The 22,423-nt window shown below is 44.7% G+C and overlaps 1 protein-coding gene and 1 long non-coding RNA gene across 2 annotated transcripts in view; one reads left to right on the forward strand and one right to left on the reverse strand.

The window, feature by feature from the left end:
• The window catches only part of LOC114432102 (thyrotropin-releasing hormone-degrading ectoenzyme-like), a 111,429-nt gene that overhangs the window by 46,395 nt on the left and 42,611 nt on the right, over positions 1-22,423 (reverse strand). Inside the window, exon 5 of the mRNA XM_028399892.1 lies at positions 3,879-4,033. Within this exon, the coding sequence (XP_028255693.1) occupies positions 3,879-4,033 (155 nt within the window). The remainder of the gene's footprint in view (positions 1-3,878; positions 4,034-22,423) is intronic.
• On the forward strand, positions 9,856-21,082 carry LOC114432129 (uncharacterized). The gene is made up of 4 exons (XR_003670226.1): positions 9,856-10,027; positions 14,095-14,098; positions 19,756-19,763; positions 21,069-21,082. It is a non-coding gene; the product is annotated as an uncharacterized LOC114432129 (long non-coding RNA).

The raw sequence follows: 22,423 nt of genomic DNA on the forward strand, positions 1-22,423 counted from the left end.
AGACGAGAACATTAAAGCAGATATCCATTTGAAATGTCTGTGAATCACTCTGTTGTGTTTGATGGATGTCGACATAAAAACATGACAGCAGCAGAGGAGGCTAATCTGACAGATGGTTACAATACATTCTCTCTGACACACACACGCACACACACATGTGTTCTGCTGCATTTCAGGGCAATGACTCACAGCCCCTTACCTGATAAAACCTGCTCATGACTAATTTTAAACAGAAAATAATCCGCCACAGTGAGGCAGACGTTTCACCCACAGCAGCATCCAGGCAGAGTCTGTGGGTTCAGACTGAAGCATCAGTGAAAACTTTGACTGAACATTGATGTTTTTAGTGATAGTTTTTAGAATAAAACCTGCAGTTCCAAGAATGTCCACTTGAGGGCTGGGCCCCAACAGTGACTCAATCTCTAACTCAACACTAGAAAAGTAGTTAGACATTTAAACATGGAGGTCTGCGGGGATTAGCTCACTTACTAATGCACCTGCAGATTTCAGCTCTTCTGAGGTTGTAGCTTTGCTAGAACTAGAAGTGATAAAGCTGATGGAGGAGCGGAGAGACGTCTTCAAGAGGACTCCACAAGTCCAGATGCTCCAACCTTCTGAATGAAGATGAGCCGAGCATGTTTAACCCTCCTAACACGGAGCTATCGCCGCAACAGAAATTGACATGTGCTGTTCAAACTACCGTAGCTCTGGTTATGTGTGCACTATTGAAAAAATCTAAACATATTCTGAAAGCTGAGAAGCAGCTCTTTTGATCGCTATTACATTCATTAGGGTACTGACCACATTGCGTGTGTGCCAGAGGCGGGGGTTTTGAGGAGCATAGGAGAGATTGAGTATAATTTTTGTAATCTCTTGTTGTCTTGTCTAGTCTTGTTGCTGTACATTTATAGTTTGAGGTTAAAAGAAATAAATCAGATGTTGTCCATCCATGGTAACACACACACGCACACAGAGTGTATTCCTCCAAACAGGATTCTGAACAAAAATTCAGTTTCCCAGTTAAAGTCTTTACAACTGAATGAACTGATTACGAGAAACTTCAAACAACAACTTTCCCTCTCGCTTTGTGTCTTTGTGTGTGTGTGAGAGAGAGAGAGATAAATGGCTTCAGGATGAAATGGAGTGCAAAGCTGCAGACAAAACATTTCTTTATCGTTTCCTTTTCTTCTCACGCTCCTCTTTAAACTCACAGAGACGATGGAGATGCTCAGAGAGACAAAAACAAACAAAAACCACCATCACTACGTTTTCAATAATGTTTGAAAAGTTAATTTTAAACTGCAGGCGATCACACACTGAAGCCTTTTATTTCATTTTTTTACTCCCAGCAGCAGCTGAAGCCTGGAGGTATGGCGAGCAGAGAGATGTGGGTTGGAGGCCACATCCTGAAGGAGCCACACTCACACTGCAGCCAGTCAGACACAGTTCGCCTCCATTTCAGCTGCTTTGTACACTTTAACATGCAAATTTGTAATTTGTGCAACCACTCAAATGGAGGTAAGTGGATGTGTGTTTGAGGCGTTTGAAGACTGCAGGAAATTCCACTAATTTCCATTGATGTGGAAAAGAGGCAGGACTCTCACAGACCTACCAACATCTGAGTGGATCTGTCCCACAGACACTCCTCAAGGACATCAGCCAAACCTTATGGAAAATAAGACCAGGTCTGTGTCTGTTAGAGGGCACTTCACTCTCATTTTGGACGTAAGACATCCAAAAAGATAAAAAAACAGAGGACCCAAACTGGAACCCTGGTGTACTCAGGACACAAACCAGCACCTCAGCGACTCATTCCAATAAAATAATCAAACCGTGGTAACTGTTTGTTACCAAGTGGAGGATGAAAGTGAATAGTCGGTGCAGGATTTGCACCCACTGTCCTGTCTGTCAGGCTCTGGATGAATGAAGGAAGACCTTGGTAAAGACATCAGTATCTGAGGTGGAAGTCGAGCTCAGAGAGTCTGTCAAACCGCTGCCAGGACCCAGAGCGGAACCCTGGGTGAGGACACGAAAACAACACTTGAAAGACTGAATCCAGGGTGAGATACTGTAAACATGATGTCGTTGTCACTAAGGCATAAAAGACTGACAAAGGCGAGTTGTGTTTGACCTCAAACTGAATTAAAAAGTGTTTTGAGTGTTGAGTGTTTCTACAGCATCTCGTCTCTTTCTGTGTCTTTGTTGTCAATTTTTCCTCTCCATCACTTTGGCTCTTCGCCTCTTTGTTTCTCCTACAATCCCCCTCTCCCGCTCTCTCCCTCTCTCTCTCCTCTGCATTCTTTAAGCTCACCCGTCCGGCTCTCGGTTCTTTAAATTTCTTTCTGCTTCATCGTGTTTGTCTGCTCGTCACGTATCGGACGTCGTACTGTACAAACAGGATCAACTCTTCTTCTGCTGCTGTTCCTGCCTGAGGAGCTTTGTAACACACACACAAAAACAAACACACAGCTCACTGGTGATGGCGTTGAAGCTGTTTTGACTTCTGTCACTTTCAGTCTGTTTACAGGCGGATTATCTGTTAAAGGTGAATTCTGCTTTTTTCCAGGATTTAAATGTTTTTTGTATTCAGGCAGTTGTGAAGACAGACTTTATGAAAATAATATGTTTTAATAATGTAAATCTGAGCTTTTTTCCACATGAATATTTAAATGTGTGCGTTTAAAATTTGATAAATATGCAAATGTTGAACATGCTGCTGATGCATTTGTGTATAAACTCAAGCAGAATCAGACACGTCGTCTCGAATCCTCACAGAAAAGACAAGTCATTTCAGACAGAGCTGTTGTAACATTTGGTGTGTGATCTGGTTTCACACCAGTCTTTGCTCATTTCAGTCAGACCCACACAGCAGCAGTGGCTGTCGTTTGATTGTGGTGACCTGAATCTAAGACGCACACATGAAGGACTGGTTTCCATCGTCACCTGCTGTTATTGCAGCACAGTAACCCGGACCGAAGCTGAACGGCTTCACCCTGAAACATGGGTTTCCTCGCATCACAGAGGACCTGCAGAGCTCAGAATGAGGATCACAACCAACAAATCTAAGGGCTGGGCTTCAGACCACTTCCCCACCCTCAGCTTTGGTCATAAAATTAGATTAAAAGATCATGATCAGCAGAAATCAGATTCACTCTCACAGATCAGGTGAGAGGTTTGGGAGTCTGGGTATGACACAGGAAATGTTCCGACCGATCACAGCAGCTCTGGAAGCAATCGTTCAAAACTGCATTGAAGAAGAGCAACTGCACCACATTCTACTAAAGCTTTTTGTAGTTTATCATCCTGTGTGTAGACCGACAAAAAGGTGTTTTCTCACTGCATGAACATTTAAGTTGTTTTACTCTAGAAACATTTGAACAGGTTTTTAATGCAGGAACCTAGCCCTGCTGGACCTGAGACCCTTTTCAGGTCAAAAACAGTTTCTAATTCAGGGCATTTACTTTGAAAAGGCCCTAAACATATGTGGCGCAGAACACTGCTTAAACCTAACATGTTGGTTCTCTTCTGTTTGAACAACATCAGACAAGACAGGAAACAGAGACTGGAAGGAAAAGTGAGAAAAGGGCCCAGTTCCTGCAGTGGAAAACAAAGATGATTTAACTTTAGTGAACCTCCTGTCTGAAGGACATGTAGCGGTTAGAGGATGAAGCTCCCTGAGCTTACAGGAAGTTGCCCGCTAATCAGCCTGTTAAGCCTTCCTGTTTCAGCTGTAGATTTTAAACAGTGCATTATTTTTTGTGCTTCTTCCTTTTATCCGAACAGCAGCCCTGACAGAGGAACTTTTAGGAACAGCTCCAGTAAAGCTTCCCGACTTTCATAGTCGACAAAGCTTCACTAGCATCAGACTCGCCTCCTACCTGGTGACAGATCTCGTGAACGACCACCATTGTGAGCTCCATCTGATAGGACGACGACGACACCTCGGCGTCCAGCAGGATCTTCTGCTCCACAAAGACGCTCAGGCCCCAATTCTCCATGGCAGCGTAGGGATGTTTGGGTACCGCTAGCAAGTCTGAAAAAAAAAAACACATGACAAACTCATGACGACTCTGCAGCGCGTTACTCAGGGTGAAACACAAAGGAGGTGGCTGCTGTGACCGAATGAGTGCCAGCAGCGCCGCAGATTCCATTTTAGGTTCAAATTAAACTCATGAGTCATTTTAACAACTTGCCAAAGAACGCTTTTATCCCACAACACGGATAGATGGACTTTTTTAGATGTAACTCTGCATAAATCTGTGTGAAAGAGAGGAGCGGACAGTGATAAAGACTAAAGAAGGAAGACCGGGGTGAGGTTTAGTTTCTGTAACTGAGGACAAAGAGTCACAGAAATGATTTCTGAATGTTGTGTTTCCCTCATTTAAACATGTTCAGTCATCAACATGGAAAAGGATTAATAACAAACGGTCTTTTTCCACTTCGTGCCATTTGAGGGCAGCCAGAATGTTTGTGCAAGTTCTGAATGCAGGAAAGATCTCTACTAGACCATCTTCAGTGGATGAACAGAGCTCCTACATCACAACGTTTATTTTGGATCAGCACAGAAAAACTAAAGGGGGCGGGCTTGATACTGACAGCAGGAACTTGCCCTCAAATCTGCTTGTTGGTTCTCCACAATGAGATTTCACCATTTATCACAAGGGACGTGCAATCTCAGCCAATCAGTGTGTCAAGCCCCGCCCACAGTTTTTTATTAGGAACCTTGTCTATCCCAGCCAGAAAGAAAAAGAACTTTAGTGAAGGTTCCTGCAGTGGAAAAGCCCCAAAAATCAGCCTGTGTTCCCAGTGTGAGGGTTTTATGTCTTTACTGTCGTTTTTTTACTGCCTCACATCAGTCGCTGATGAGGAGACAAACCGGAGCTAAAACACTGTTTATATGAAGGTAAGAAATACGGCTCTTAGTTATTAAAAATGAGGAAGGGGAAGAGGAGGAGCAGAGGTGTTAATAAAAAGAAGATGAAATAACGGAGGGGAAGAGGTGAAAATGAGCTTCAACACAAACCTGTAAAAGGACCAGAGTCTCTGCAGTAAATGAAGAGATTTAAATATAAAACCTTAAACTTTGGCATTTCAGCTGTGGCGACCTTCACCACAGACAATTAAACCAGGAGGACAGAAAGATTCTTTTTTCTCTGATAAAAATATCTTGAAGTGGTTAAACGTTCCTATTTAAACAACCTGCAGAAAAGAAGCTTCAGGCCTCTGTTTGTACATCAGAGCAGACAGCTGTCAATCATCGGCAGGATCAGTGGGTAAGCATCGCAGCGCTCGCTAGGAGGTGTGACACACACACACACACTAGCTCTATGTGAGGACAAACAGTTTGAATCTTTGCTGCTGATCAAACTACCAACGGGGGAGCTCCTGTGCCTGTCACATGACCCAAAGTACTACAGAGCCATCACACTTACCCTACCACAAGCACACATAAACCAATCAGATCCGAGAGGAAACACAACAAGCTGCTAGCTAGTAGCAGTTAGCACGCCTGTTCTACTAAAAACTAAACAAACTATTAGTAAACTAGAAAAGACTTCATAAAGCACACCCTGAATGGACAGAACATCCTTAAAGGACTCTGATTGGTCTGAACCAAAGCTGGTTCCACACAAGCTCATAGCCTGAAGATGGAACTGTTGGAGCAGCTAGCAGTGAGGAGGAGCCTCGGAGAGGATCAGAGAAAGTCTGGCTCAGATAAAACAGTTTAAAGGAGATGAATGCTAATCCATGTTAGCCAACAAGCTAACACCCAGTATTGTCTGACAGATGAGTCTGTACATCTGAAGCAGAGTGTGTGTGAAGCTCATAGAGCTGCTGTATGTTGTGTTACTTGTAGCTGCATCTCTGACCTACAAACAGTTCGTATAACCTGACTCGGTTTGTTTCTGACAGCTGTGTGATGGATCAGGTGTGAAGAAAACAAAAATGTTTGAACTCTGTGAAAAAAAAATGATGATCTTCACAGCACGTCGAGAAAAAAATGGCTTCCTCACATTCCAACAACCTGAACCCATCAGCTGGACATCGTGTCTCACTGCGTGTGCATCCATGTGGACACTACCGGCCTCTAATTGGCTACATGTAAAAGCGTTCCTCCGCCGTGGATGACAGACCTCAGCTACGAGGAGGTGGAGCATGACGACGAAGGTACAATCGAGCCATACATCAACCTTACAGCTGTTACCATGGAAACGAAAATCCAAAACCAATGACACGCTCCAGCATCCAATTGTGCGCAGGCCGCTTTTTTGGAGGCTGAAGGTGATTGGCCGACAGCTCATTATCCGCACGGCTGGGGCTCTGACAGCAGAACTGATTGGCCGGCGGGGGAGCGGAAATTTAAATGTGATGTGTTCAACTTAAGGGGGAAATGCAAATGAGGCATTATGCTCAACAGACATTTACATTAAAATAAAATGAATCGTTTCATTTTACTGCAGAGTAAAGCTCCACACACACACAGTGTGAAATATAAGCAAAATTAGATTCACTTCACACTCGGCTGTCACTCGGCTGCTGTTTCACCTGCAGCCTCAGTTTTATTACTGCGTGTCTGTTGGAAAATAACAACATACATTTTGTTCGTTTGGTTCCAGCAGAGGCATCACATGCTGAGAAGGGGTGCATGAAGAACCGCCGGGTCCATCTACTAATCCACACATTAAAGGGCAACACTGACACACACGTCAGATTTAAAGGTGAGTTTCAAATATATTTTTGTCTGCACAAACTTTATAGAAGAAAGTTGTGTGTGCTTACAAAATACTCGAAGTGTAGCTGTGATGACCAGCAGAGCATTTCCACAGCTCCTGACATTATGCTGTCATAGTGTTTGTGTAATTATGCTCACTGCCAGTAGGGGGAGACACGCATTCTGCCCTGTAGCTTTAAAAATTATTACTAAAAGTTGTAGATCATTTTCTGTGGCAGTAACAGTTAAGGAGTAGATACATGTAAACAAATGTGATTGACGGTGATCCAAAAAGTAGCTGAATGCTGATTGGTTTTTCCAACAAAGCCCAGCCCACTTCACAGCAGCGACACGCCCACAGAAAAAAGAAGTTTGTCACCTCAAAGGACAAATTGCTCCAGATCTGACCGCAAGCTTTTTGTGTTCATGAAGCTCATATGTGTTGTTTGTTATCTCAGAGTCATTGTGTGATAAACGACTAAATTCAGTGATACTATGAACTCCAAGATACGATGTCACAGCATCACAATCCTGAGATAAAAAGATAAATAAGAAGAACCAGCTGTGATCTGCAGATGTCAGTATACATTACGTTTCTATACGGACCAAATGACCTTTGTTGGCTAAAGATAAGGAGACAAATCAGGATAAATTTCAAGACAATGAGACAAACTCTTCCTGACAGACTGACTCATCTGAACATCACCTCGCAGGTTTTCCGTCTGATGACCACCTGAGTGTTTTAAACTCGTCCTGAATGAACTCTGGGCGTCTGGCTGCTGTTAGCTCCAGTCCACCGGTGTCACAGTGACAGGCTAATACAACCAAAGACTCCACTGGTGTTCGCAGAGACCTGGTAAATGTGGTGTTTTTGTGTTTGCTGGACAGCTGATCCCCACAGCGAGTCAGACGTGAGTCATCCTGAAGTCATCATGAACTAAAGCTTGTTCCATACTCCGCGAAAAGTGTGTGTGCAGAACTCCTCATACGGCCCTCCCACACAGCAAATGTCACACACAAGGTTGACAATGCAATTGCATTGCAAATTGTGTGCACAGTCGTGGTTACCTGGCCTAACGAGCTGATAATGTTTAGGGAAGAGGGCGTATAGCATGACAATAGATAAAAGATTAGTATAGCTGACTGTAGAGCAGACCTCTGGTCTGTGTGGATTTAATTCTGTGAATGTGTGGATGACGATGTCTGGAATAATTCATCCCGCACATTAAACACCGTCTATCTCGATGTTTAATGTGCGCATCTAAACTGTCCATCGTCGTTGTACTTCCTCCTTCTGTCTGTGTGTTCTGCACCTGAAGAAGCTCTTGCGCTTCTCCACATTCATCAGGTCCACTAAATTCCGACCAATCACACAATTGTTCTCGCACAGCACTGAGAGAAAAAGTTCTGCCCGGGCCATGTGCACGAGAGAGCTGCAGAACAGGCGCTCCGAGTGAAAAATGACATCATTTTGTGGGTGTAACGTCGGCAGCGAGGATCGAATTCTCTGTTCTCGTGGAGTATGGATCCAGCTTAATGCTAGCTGTCCCAGCTGACTACAAATCCAGCATGGCGAACAAATGAATGAACAGAAACATGTCACCAGTTCAATCTGCAGGTATCTGAGATATAAATATTTCATTCTTTATGTTGTTACCATGGAGACGTATTAGGGTGAAGAACAGGATGAGAGCTCCTCGACATGAGATGGTCTGGTGTTTCCTCGCTGTGGAGGGAAAGCCCTGGTTAAACTTTAATGAAGAACTCTTAATGGAATTTATTTTTGTACCTCGACTCTTTGTGTTGTCCTTCGTCTCCTCATTTCCTGCTCACCCCCCCCCCTCTCCTCCTCACCACGGTTGAGCACCACTTGTCCACCAATTATCTTTAGCTCATTCAGATAAGAGCTGCTCCATATTCAGCAGACAGAGGAGGAGAAAGGCGGGAGGACAGGAGGAGCCACTGTGAATGTTAAAGAGGCTTCAGAGCCAGCAGGCGACCTGTAGCCGCCGAGACGGCCGATAACAAACATCCACAGCCTGAGCCGCTGCAGGCTGCAACATTCATGACACCTCATAATGTCCTGCACTGAAAAACATCACGCTGAGGAAGGCAGGGCGGAGGTCTGTCCTGTGGGGGGTTGATGGGATGAGCCAGGTGTCAATGAAGTCAGCCATCAACATCTCAGCCAACTTATATCCGCAAGAGATCTTTTCACCATTTTCTGTGCTACTGTGTTGACGAGGTCTCATCTAGACATGAATATGTTTACACCCACTTATTCACAACACCTTACGAGGGCATGCAGCTACATGGCTGTCAAAAGAAAACTGCAGTTCCTCCAGTGTCCACCTCAATGTTAAAGTCTGACTTTACAGCAGAAATGAACATGTTTACAGCCCGATCCGGGTCTTCCAGTACCATACTGAACCAATCATCAAAGAGCAAACACAACCAGTTGCTGATGCTCTCTGACAGCTAGCATGTAGCAGCTAGCATGTGAGTAGAGCAGTGGTCCCCAACCACCGGGCCGGGGACCGGTACCGGTCCATGGGTCATTTGGTACCGGGCCGCACAGAAAGACTGAGCAAAACATATATTATTCATTATCTGAGTCTGAAAGCTGTTTCATTTTATAAATCGATCAGATTCATCTGCCTGTGCCTTTAAGCACCTGCCCAGACGCCTGTCTCGGTCACGAGATATGGCCCCCAAAATTAAGCCCACAAGCTAGCAAAAATGAATAAAAAAACAAACGTCTTTGGAGAGCTTCCTCGGAAAGGGGAAAAGGCCTAACGATGAGACAGAAGAAGAGGAGCCTACCCCTTCAAAGAAAAAGAAACCTGCATTTAAAAGACTATATCAGAAGTCCTATTTAAAAAACGGATTTATTGCAACAGGTGATTCTCACACACCAAGTCCGCTCTGAGTGATATGTGGCGACAGACTGGCAAGTGAGGCAACGAAGCCTCCAAAACTGCGAGACCGAGCACCCTGCATTAAAAGACAAGCCATGGAGTTTTTTGAAAGAAGAAAACATGAAGAAGAAGGACAGAAGCAATTAATGACGGCCAAAATAGATTACGGAGTGGACTGGACATAAGAAACACACATAGGGTGTCATTGTCTCCCATTATCCCCAGATGGGACCGCCTCATTGCTGAGAAAGCTCAAAGGCTCCCACTAATTAAGCATAAGAGTAAGTTGTCTGTTTATGCACTTTGTTTTTATTTATTTTTTTTTTCTGTGCCGGTCCGTGAAAGTATTGATTTATATGATACCGGTCCATGGTGCAAAAAAGATTGGGGACCGCTGGTGTAGAGGACTGTTGTGTCTCTGTGAGGACAATATGAGCATAAAGTCACTTTGACTGAAACAAACTGTAATCAAAGCAGAAAAGTCTTCATGAAGCAACAGACACAGACAGAACTGACAGCACTTCCTGACTGGACTCTGATTGGACAGAACTGACAGCACTTCCTGACTGGACTCTGATTGGTCAGAACCAAACCTGGTTCAACACCAGCTCAGAGCCTGAAGCCTAAAAGATGGGACTTTTTTAACATAACAAAGCGGTATATGTGTCTAATTGGAACCAAAGTCTGTTTAAAAATAGATAAAAAAAACTGAAATGAACTTTTGCTAACTGTGGCTAACCGTGGTTTGTGGGTTTTCTTGTCTGCTGTGAGGTTTTCAAAATAAAAGATTTACATGTCTACTGGAATCTCTCTTCTCTGAAACTTAATGAGATGAACTAATCGTGTGACTGATGTTAATTTTGGTTAATAAACACGTGAAATCAATCACTGTGTGTGTGCGCTGCAGGTTGGTATAAACCAGGGAAGTTCACAGTAACAGCCTCTCAATGACACGACTAATAGGACCCGGCTGGGCGGCAAAAGTAATTAATAAAAATTAGCTCCATCTCCCATCAAAGGCCGACCTCTGACAGAACTTCTAAAAATAACATTTTCCACAGAGCGGGTGGCTAATGAGCCAGATCGGCATTAAATTCTACCTTTCCAGGTGTGTTATGATGCTTTAAAGGTCGCCTGTTAAATGTTTCTCAGATATTTATCGCTGCAGGGTAATCAAGCCCTCTGATTGGCCGGGATGGCAGGGAGCAAGGCCAATCACCTGGCCCCGGGCGATCTGATGGTAACTGTCCTCTGAGTCTCCTCTACACACACACACACACACACACACACACACACACATATGGATTTTCCACTTGTGCATAGTGGCAGGCAGAGTTTGCATCAGGACCGACATCTTCACTGTTGGCATCACTTTGTGCGACAGTGCGTGTTTGTGCTTCACCCGGCAAAGACCTCATTAAAGCGTCTCACTTGGTTTTTAAATCAAGTGGATCACAGTGATTCTGACTCTCTGCCTCTGGTTCTGACACAGCCCAGCGGAGCGATCCGGCAGAGCCTCCAAGATGAGGATGAATGTGCTGTGATAAAAACCAGGGTCACATTTACCACTCCAACACTGACAGGCATCAGCTCAGCAGGGCCGGCCCACAGAGCAGAATGGAAGCCCTTCAGAGTCTGTGGGAGTTGTTACCATGGCGACAAACCCTAATGTTTCTAAAACTGCAATATGACCACAAAACAACCAAATCCATGCAGCAGCACCTCCTGACGGGGCTCAGACCAGGCACTTTAAAGTCCACCGTGGCTGCACCACCACCACCATGACCACCACCACCTCCAACTGCTCAGCTCAGACACATGGTCTGGATCTGGTTAGAAGGTATCCTGGAATCACATGATGTGAGAGCATTGAATCATAGGTAGCTGCAGGATGGATCCTGGACAAACATGGAGGAGCAGGTGTTCCCAGCTGCTTCATCTTCACACTCAGTGAGCTTATCCTCCTCCTCATCTGTGGAGCTGAGCGCAGCAGCTATTTTTAGTATATCTGAAGGAAGACTTTCAGTTTATCTTTATGCTTTTGATAGTAAGAATTTTATTTTAAAATCTTTCTTTATTTCTTTCTGTTTTTACACTGTTGGATGGGCGCTGTGTGTGTGAGGACCTATGAAGTTTGTTTTATAAAAATGATAGATCCATCTGGCAATGCAGCAGTTTATTAAACAATCGGCAACTACACTCCGCCGCGGGACTGCAGGACAACGAACGTCTTCAGGGTGGTTGCCGTGGTCACCCCAGGCAGACAGTTGTTGGGGTCATGTGGCAGCGCTTGTCATCAGACACAGGTCACTCTACAGTCATGGCACATCTCCACCTGACGGTAAGGGCCGTGTTAGAGACGAGCGATGAGTTCTCTGTCAGCGGGCAGATGGGCTCTTTATGTAACGTCTTCATTCTGCCTCTCTTTGCTCCATCTGTGATGTCTTTCTGTCCTCTCCCTCCTTACTTCACCACGTCTTCCCCTTGTCTTCGCCTCCGTCTGCTCCTTTCTCTTCACATCGTGTCACATGGATTGCTCTTTTGCTCTGCCATCTGCTTCTCTCTCTTCCCTCCATCACGCTCGCTGCCTCGCCAACTGCTTGCGCTCGGCTGACCCGGGTCCGGGTGTGCTGACCCGCGGTAAACTCTGCATCGTGGTGGGCTGATCGCGCTCCAGATGTTTGTGACCCTGCAATCACAACAGTTTGGCTAACGATGTACAACTTCTACAGATGTTTGACCTTTGACCCTCAGAACTTAGCCCTGCTGTTTTTGGGTGTTCATCCTTCCTTTCACACAATCACTCATTATGTGGACTCATTATTCACTGCAACACATCATCCTACAACTCTATGGAAACAACACAATCCAGGCTACAAGCTGAGAGAACAGTGTTAGCACTACATGCTATATATATTAAACTATTTGCATTTTTACAGCCTCTATAAACCAGTTTTTCACTCTACTCTGCACCGAATGCCTGCAGATCAGCCAAACACTCTCGGAATTGTTGTCATGTGACTGCTGGTCACATGTGAATCCATCATGGCATCCTGTGCAGATTTTTTCCTGCTAGTGCGAACACTTTTTTTAACTTAGAAATCATATGCATCATATGCCCCACACGATGCATTTAAGAACCTCTGGAAATTTTTATTTAGTTTAGTCTGACATCCTGTGTGTGTTTTAAGGAGCAGTTTCAGTGTAAAACCACACATCTAAGAATTTAACCCAGCTTGTTCTTTCTGTTGTTTCTCTCAGGCTGCTCATGGATTATTCACATCAGGTGGGAGGTAAGGTAACGTGAGCCAATGCTGTGTCAGCATGTCGCTGACAGACACACAGAATAATAAAATGATTTCTGGCTCTTCGTGTTCTAATGGAGTCTCTGCAAACAGCCTCTGTAGTCATAAATGATTCACTTCAAACAAAAACACTGCAGAGAGACAGAAAGACCTAATGGAGAAGATTAATTAGCCTGGTTCACAGGATTACACACACACACACACACACAGGAGAGCAGGAAAGTTAATTAAACTTTTTGTTTTTGTGCTTTTTATTTAACCTGAGAGTGAGAGGACAATTAGTGCAAGTTTGTAAATTATAGGGTTAATTGTGATCTTTATATGTTGTATTTTATAGCATTAAACAGAGTTTAGACGGACGTCCAGGTGGAACCACAAACACGTTACTGCTGTAAAACTGTGCAGTAAACTGGCGTCCTGCTACATAAAACGCATCACACCTCATATCAGAGACGTGTCACCTGAACTGGCGCTCTGACCCACATTCAGCCCGGACGACACAAAGATGTCACCACTGCTGCACAATTAAAGGCTACGATTTAATCCACTTGCACGGTTAATCCTGCTCTGTCCAGCCGCCTGCAGGCTAATGATCGCTCATTATGAGGATGTCAGTGCTCAGCTCTACCTCTGTCCAGAGGCGTGTGAGTGTGTGTGTGTGTGGCTCCAGGCTGAACCAGTTCTGTCTCCAGTAACACATATCTGAACATGTTAGGTTAACCAGCCTGGAGGCCAAAGACCCACTGGCTACTCTTCATCATCATCATCATCATCATCGTTTAAACATTTCAGCACCGGACAGCTCCCCAGAAAGTAGTGTCGTGTAAATCAAATTCTACTTTTGCATATTTTAACACTGTTCTAAAAAAAATATCTAAAAAATGCACAAAGTTGTGTAAAAACAAACAATTCTGCACTCTTCAGCACAACAAGGGAGCCATGACTGACTGATATGTGAATATGTGATATGTGATTTTTTTTACTAAAGGCAAAGCTGAAAATGACGAAGTAACATTGAATTTAAAGGAAACAATATATATATATATATATATAGTTTTTTAACAAAACCGTGCTCATATTTTTATTTCAATGTTTGTCTTTTTTCAAAAAGTTCTCCTCCTCTTTTATGTTAAATACAGTTTGTGAGGGTATTGATGAGCCCTGTGACCCCGTTCACACTGGGAAAATCAATCCAGCTAGAGCGGGATTGTGAACACTGCAAATCCGGCTATATCCAGCTTGATTTCAATCTACCTCATGGAGGTGGATCTAGCCGGATTGGCTCAAATGTGGCTGAGGTCTGAACGCAAATGCAGATAGTGAATCCAGCTAGCGACGTGATACTTCCGGTTAGCGACATACTACTTCCGGTTCACGGGGAGCGACACGGGACAAAAAACTGCACAACGCATGCGCACACGCGGTCCTACCATGGCCTGAACAGACTCTGTATATTACGAGGCGCCACCTAGTGGTTTGCACAAACAAGCCGGATTAGCTGGAATGACTTTCACCAGTGTGAACGGGGCCTGAGTCACCAGGAGACACAGCAACATAGAGGTGTGTGTCAGTTGAATATTAATACATATGAATATTAAAAGTGTGATATCTAAAAGTCCTTCTGCAGCTTTAGCGTGACAATAACTTGACTGTACGTGAAATAAAAACTCCTTTCTCTTCATTAAGCGCACATTTTCCTGCTGACATGATCCCACTTTGATTAGAAACACATCAGCGCCGCGCACACACAACCAGCTGTGTCACAGTCACTTCCTTTAGATGCGGAACAATGAATCTGTCCCTGAAGGAAGAGTCCGCCGAGAGCTGATTAACACACATGAGGGAGGGGGGGTGTACATTAACAGTGGCAGTCTGTGTGTGTTTTACTTGACCTTTTTAACGCACAAAGGAAAATATAGTGAGAGACCAGCTGCATGGAGATGGAGTGTTAATGGATCAGTTATTGATGGGAATCTGAACCGACAGGTTTCTGATCAAAGATCTCCACCCTGGGACTCAGAGCAGTGCCCGTCTCCATCATTCAGCTGAGATGAATTGATAAAACCCTCATCTCCTGAATCAGAACACGTTTCCAGGACACACTAACGCCACGGCAGCTCTGACACGTCCTAATTTGGTCACTGACACGTGTCCTAATTTGTCCGTTTGGCCGTGGACGAGGCTGCTAATGAACCAACCGCATGCCGCAAGCCTGGCTGCTTTTCAGCGGCTTGTGGGGACCTTCGCGGAAACATCAGCGGCTGACACACGAGCAGAGATAAGGGGTTGGACAGATGAACCTTATAATCTCTGCAGTGAAAGGGGCTCGTTAAGATGTCACGTTAATCTAATGAGTTTGGAATTAAAGGCTCTATCTGCAAACCGAGAAACTGGGAGATATTATTGAGCTTTAAAGTGTCACATCCTCCATGATAGAACTGAGAACTGATACACATTACCTGGACAGCAGAGATTAAAGTGTTCAATATCTAGATGGAAATTTGTACCATCTTTTCTAGTTTAATAATCATCTCACTCATCTCAGCCAGACAAAAACCCAATAAATCACTAGCTTTGAACTTTCTGAGGGTCCCTGAATGCATCATGCGAGTAAATCTATCCTTAATTCAAATATCTAATCTTTTTTACTTTTTTATTCATAGACGTCTGAGTTAAACAAAATCCTACTCTGTCCTCCTCAGCAACAAGCAGGAAGCCATGATGGACTCACATGTCCAGCAGTCACATGACCAACACTCAGAGCTGACCTGCAGACTGTGGAGCTCCTGTCCTCTGTACTTGTAGCCATGATTGTGTTGCATCCACACAGCTGAAGGACTTTGTGTTGAACACTGAGATCACACTGACTGCAGGTGAACTGTACAGTCAGTGTGTGTCATTATCACCAGTAAACATAAATGATGATGATAATCTTGAGTTTTTAAACTCCTGCTGTTAAGCGTCTCCAAACATCTCTGATTGTCGTAGCTGTCTTATGTAAAAACATTACTTAAATTCATTAAGCAGCGATCACCAACCAGCTGCAGGATTATGGGAAAAGTACGCTGCATTATAGGAATGTTTGAACGTGACTACCTAGTGAACTGCTGTGAGGACGTTTCTGTGTCTTCACTATCTGGACTGATTGTAAACACGCCGCCCTCAGACTGAAGGTGGTGGTCCTGCTCAGCTGCTGCTGCTGCTGCAGCGACTAGAAGGTTCAGACCTTCATTCAACACATCAGCAGGTAGCTTCAGTCTGATCAGCGCTTCAATACAACCTGCAGCACCAACGCCGCACCAAAAAGGCAGCGAAGTGATGGAGATCATACAACTGATACATTCAATGGGTCCCTACCATTGACAGTAAAAACTATGGACAGAACTTCCGTAAAGTCACCCGTTTGTTTCTGAAGAGCCATTTTGAGGCTCGTGGGAGGCTCCGGAGTGCTCCGACCGCCGCCATGTTGGCAGCGTCACAGTCCGCCAAAACTCCAAATATGGACAAAGAGGGGGAGCACAAGCAGAGCTTAGGGGAGCGGGCGATCGTGGAAGCAGGAAACTCGCACTGTGATATGGCAACCGTCTCTCACTCAGAGCAGCAACGCCTATAATTATTTTATATATTATTTTTATATATATTTATATATTTTATATATATATATATATAATCATATTTTAAAATAAAAATCTTCCAATATCCTTCAAAGCTTGGCCCACAAAGGCCAATCAGATAAGCTGTCAAACATCACCATTCAATAATAACAACTCAATTAAAACTGCTACTGTAAAGGCTGGTCTTTGATAAACAGCTGTGAATTGACTGAAAGTTGCTAGACGTACAGAATCCCTCAGAGTACATGGCCATGAAGCAAGAAAATAAACATGAATAACACACAATCCTATTAAAAACATTAGGGTATGTTTAGACACAAAGAGCTTGGATTCAGTGTACAATGACGTGGCCTAAACTACCAAAGCTACGTGTCTGAAATATTGGTTTGACGACCAATCTATCAACTCCAGCTTGCTCCATTTAATACAACAATTTTGACAAAAAAATGAAAATTGTAATAAAAAAAATGTTCACCTCCCTCTCACACACACACACAGAAGAATTTCTTCTCCGTCTGCCAATAAAAAATTTGAATTTCACAGAGAGTGGAGAGCAGATGGATGCAGAGATGGAGAGAGTGGGAGGGACGTTACCATGGCAACAGATGTTGGGTCACGGAGTCGGTAAAAGGGCGGTGAACTCTGAATTCAACGTGTGTGTGTAGCTCTGCGCTATATATATATATATATATATATATATATATATATATATATATATATATATATATATATATATATATATACACAACTACAGAGAAGAAGTGAAACACATCGTCCTGTGCGTGTAGCTCTGCGCTATATATACAACTACAGAGAAGAAGTGAAACACATCATCCTGTGTGTGTATGTGTGTGTGTGACCTTGGTGCTGATGCCAGGGAGACTTTGAATCAACACGCTGGCAACCAGCCGACCAACATTCCAACCAGGCAGAGCACACACACACCCCTGCCCACAGGTATGACTTTGGTCGTCATGGTAACAGATCTGCGGACCCGCAGAGCTGTGGTTCAGCTGCCAGTTGAGCTCCACTGGATCGTCCTCTTAGTGAAAACTCCACCCACCTCCAGAGTTCAGGTCCACACACCCTTCTGACAGACCTGACCTCGGATGACAGCTACCTATTGTGGATTAAAACAGTCCCAGATTAATGTCTTATATCTGAGGGAGGAGAGAGGAGACATTCTGAACTCCGTGCAGAATGTCTGTCTCCTCCCTCTGGCAGGGGGAGGAATGACCCACACACTGCACATGTTTATATGCCTGCAGGGGTCAGCTGTGGCTCAGACTGTGGAACAAGGAGCTAAGCTAACCTAGCTTGTCCTTACAACCCCCAAATTCAGACCAAGGTACTGACACACTAGACTAGCCCACCTAGTGGTTGAAAGTGGTATAACAGTCCTCAGACAGCTCCGAGCTAACAATAATCCTCCACAGACTGGACTCATGTACATCCTGTTGTGTTAGAAATGCACACTGAAGTGGTGAGCTCCTCTTTGAGCCCTGCAGACTAAGGGGGTGAGCTCCTCTCTGGGCTCTGCAGACTGAGGGGGTGAGCTCCTCTCCTCCTCTCTGAGCTCTGCTTGATGCCGCTGCTGAGCAGACCTCAACTAAGGTGTCTTAAAACTTTGGTTTTAAACCCCATGAAGCCTCATTACTGCTGAGACAGAAGGATCCGCTCAGACCACCGATCAATGCTCCGATCGATCGGTGTTTCCTCAGGTGAACCGGTCTCTGTGCTACTTCCAGCGTATCTTCTGGATATCTTTTTGATTTTTCCCCCGTCTCTCCTGAACTGGTTATTTCCTTCATTCTCTGCCTTCTTTTAAATCTATTTTCCGTCACTCGTTTCACTGCTTCTCTTTGATTTTGACAGCAGGATAGCAGCACACACACACTCACAGTGCACTGCTCCTCAGTGTGTACATGAACAGTGTGTGTGTGTGTGTGTTGCATAACAAGCTCTCTCCTCGTCTTGAAGTGACACTAAAATAGCTGCTTTCTGCTTCACACTCTGTCGTCTCTGCGTCTTTAAAAGCACCAATTAGAGACATTTAATCACCACACTGGCTGTCCGGGGGCGAGTCACACTCACGTACAGAGAGAGAGAGAGAGAGCAGGGGGATTCGTTCGTCCTCTGTGGTCTCTGAGGTGAAACAGGAAGGACCTGGATGGCTCTGTGGAAACGTCTCTCCTCCACAGCAGGTGATCTCATTTCTTATGTTTGTCAGGTGCTAATGTTCACAATCATGGCTGCATGAGAGGAGCTGAGCACACGTCAGAGGCCGGTTCATCACGCTGATGGCTGCTACTGTAACATTATATGGTTCCTATCTGCTGGGCCCTGCAGGAACCAGAACGACAGCTCCAGGCAGGTAGTGTACATCCACAGAGGTCTGCTGGGGTTTGTGTGATGCAGTCAGTCAGTGAAAGTTCTCCATCAGCCTCCAAACCAGGATGATGAGCTGTGGAGAGCATCCACTGCTCCACCAGCATCAGATGTCACGTGTAGTCCAGGTTATTGTGAGAGGAGGAAGGTCAGGAGGTAGCGACTGCAGGATGAAGAAAAGCAGCTACAAACAAGAAGATGAGTTAAAAGCAACGGAAGCAACAGAGCGCCTCAGGAGGTCTGCCACTCAGGCTAACAACAGCTACAGCTATGGCTAACTGTCTCTGTTGGGCCGGCTCACCAGCAGGCATTGAGTAGGGATCGATACTGTTCAAACATCAAGTAGCCCGTCTGTGGACCCAGAATGCATTGCATGGCATTGCACAACAGCTGTGTCCAATTCAGGGACTGTGTCCTTCGAAAGAGCGATCTCATTACAAAGACGGCTGGGATAGTTCATCAGAATTCTGCAATGCTAGCTTCAGCTACAAGTTGCTAGCTTGTAGCATTTAAAGGCTGGATTCTTGTGAAAAGATCACAGAAAAATACATTTAGAACAGCCTTACTGCACCGCTGGGACATGATCAGCCTTCCAGTGGTGTCCCCCACTTAGCTATTGACTCATGAGACCATCTAGTGGATCCAAGTGGTATTACAGTCTTCAGCGAGCTCCTCACCATCCTGTTGTTGTTGTTGTTGCTCCTCTAAAGTCCATCAGCAGATCCAAACATGGCCGCTGCAGCTGCCTTCATGATCACAGGCTGCCACAGTGCCTCTCTCTCCTCCTCTCCCTATGAACCTCAGTGTAACTCGCCCAGACAGTACTGTGATTAAATGTCTCTAATTGGTGCCTTTAAAGAGTGTGTGTGTGTTTTGTATGAGCTCTGTGCTCTCTAATAGACACACACACATGTGCGCGCACACACACACACACCACACACACACACAGTAAGTTTTCTGGCTGACAGAAACAAAATAAAATCTTTTGTGCGTCTCATGTTCTTGCGACACGTTTCAGTAGTGATTAATCCGCTCTGAAGCTCCTCATCCCCGTGCAAATATTTACAGTGAGCGTGCAGCCGGCATCCAGCGGGTGGAGGAGGTGTTGGATGTGAGGCGGCTGCTCTGCTGAGGTGCTGTTTGACTTTCAAGAATGGTTGTAGGAGCCCTCAGACCTGTCTGTCCATACGTCTCCTCCATAAGTCACCGGATCAATGATGGTCTGTTTATCAGAGATCGATCAGTGCTGATTTGTCGCAGTGTTCATTTTAACAAGAATTTTTCATTTCATTTTAGTTTTAGTCACTCACCAAAGTCTGGATTTAGTTAAAGTCACATTTTAGTCTTACAGTTTAGTTTTACGTTAGTGTGTGTTTATTGATGGTGCAGTCCAAAAATAAAGGCCCATTCTCTTCAGTAATAACGGCCCATTATTAATGTGCTGCCACCTGAACACCTGTGGAGTTAGTTTTAGTTTTCTTGAAGTTTTCGTTGACAAAATGAACACTGATTTGTCGTTGCTTCACCCGCAACCACCTCCACGCCTAAAGCCGAAACCCTCATGCTTTAAAACTCTGTGTTGGTGTGTGTGTGTGTGTGTCCACTCACCCATTCCCACGTCTGCCCGAAACACATTGCCAACAAATCTCAACACTTACTCCGCACCGACCTAGAAATGCCGATCATCCTGCTACACCACGAGCCAGAGAACCATTCCCCGCTGCAAATGTGTTACACTAGCATGCCATGCGATGAAGTCACTAACGAGTCATTGAATACTAAATTAGTTGTCGATGCATATTGCCCTCGATAATTACTTAAGTACTGGACTAATCGTTGCAGCCCTAGTAGGCAGCTAACCTGAACCCAACCACACTGCACTTACCCAGCATCCTTCAGTTGATGGAACGTCCAGATGGTGTTAGGTGGTGTTGTTTTAGGTAGCGGGTCTTTGTTAGAAGGCGAGCTAGCATCACTGCATCTGATGCTCTCTGACTCTCTGAATCATGGACACTTTTTTCAATAAAGAATAGTTTATGAGCTGATACAAGCTGAGGGGGTCTCTGCAGCCAGATATTTTTCCATCTCAACAAATTTGGTCTAATAACTAATATCCTTCAAGCAGCAGCAGCAGCAGCAGCTCTCAGGGCCCCACAGCTACAGAAAACTCATTTAAACACACTCACTAAGATTCTTTGTTTTATCTGAGCTCGTTAACCCCGAATATGGCGCTGAGGAGGCTTCCTGCTGCACTCTGTGAAATCAATTCACCTCTGTATCTCCTCAGGATCTGAGACACAGAGTCTCATCTGCGGCTGTCGTCCTGCAGCTCTTTGGAAATAATCCCTTTAAACTGCTGCTCTGAGGTCCTGAATGCTTCTGGCTCTGCTTTGCTCACTGCTGGAAATAAATTCCTCACCTCTGGCTGTTTCCCAAACAGAGACTGTGTCCCAAAGAGACCCGCCGCTCATCCCCCCGTCCTCTGAACTGCACACCAGCCTCCAAATTACCTTTCAGTCGTGAGGTCGCAGAAAGGAATTGTTGCTAAAAGCCTTTGGAGGCAGATAACGGCGATAAGATCTTCATTCATTTTCTGTGTTTTGTGCCGCGGTACACAGAGGATGTACTCCAGAAGGACAGAAAAGACCTACCACATCTGTCAGGATACTCATCGGGACATGTTATTGGAGATGTAAATAATGGAATTTCTTAAAGGGACCCTCTAGAATATGAACGACTCACTATCAATCTTTGTTTTTTAGAAATCATCATGCAGTTAATAAACAGAATCTGTCTGTATCACTTTTACCAGAAGGTGGCGGTAATGTGCCAAAAAGCTGTTTACTACTTGCTATTAAAAAAAAAAACAACAACAAAAGAAGAAGAAGAAGGTGCAAAGTGCTAGGCTAACATTTCTGTTTGAACATCCCTATTGTGAGCTAACACATCTAGCCAGTACTTTGCTAACATGACGCTACACAGCTGTGGTGCTGAGCCAGTCCGTTATGATCCTGTCGCTGCTGCCTGCATTCTGATTTGTAGAAATTGATCTTTATTACCATCATGAATGGAGGATTTATTGCAGGACAGCTCACTGTGCCGCTTTAACTAATAAACACAGTATGAGCGAGTGAATCTCAGAAACCTGAAGTCCCTGAGGTTTGGAGTAGTTCTGTGTGTGATCAGAAAGACAGCTGCTGGACGGAGCAGCAGTGATGTATTTACAGCTGAGACTCGTCTCAGTGATGAAGAGCACGGCAGCAGGTGCAGCATGAGGAAGGGTCCAGAGTACACATGCTTATATTAGATTAATGCTCTGTTGTCTTCTCTCGAACAGGAACGGACCGACGATGGCCGACGTTTTCAGATAGTGGTAGCAAGGACCTGGTGTTTGCAGCCATGATAGAAACATGTGTTATTTGGTCAGATGGAAACAGAGCTCTTTGGTCACAGAGATGTTGAGGGGAGCGTCTCCCTCCGTCTGCC

Source organism: Parambassis ranga, chromosome 2 (genome assembly GCF_900634625.1).
Source record: "Parambassis ranga chromosome 2, fParRan2.1, whole genome shotgun sequence".
Classification (NCBI taxonomy): Eukaryota; Metazoa; Chordata; class Actinopteri; family Ambassidae; genus Parambassis; species Parambassis ranga.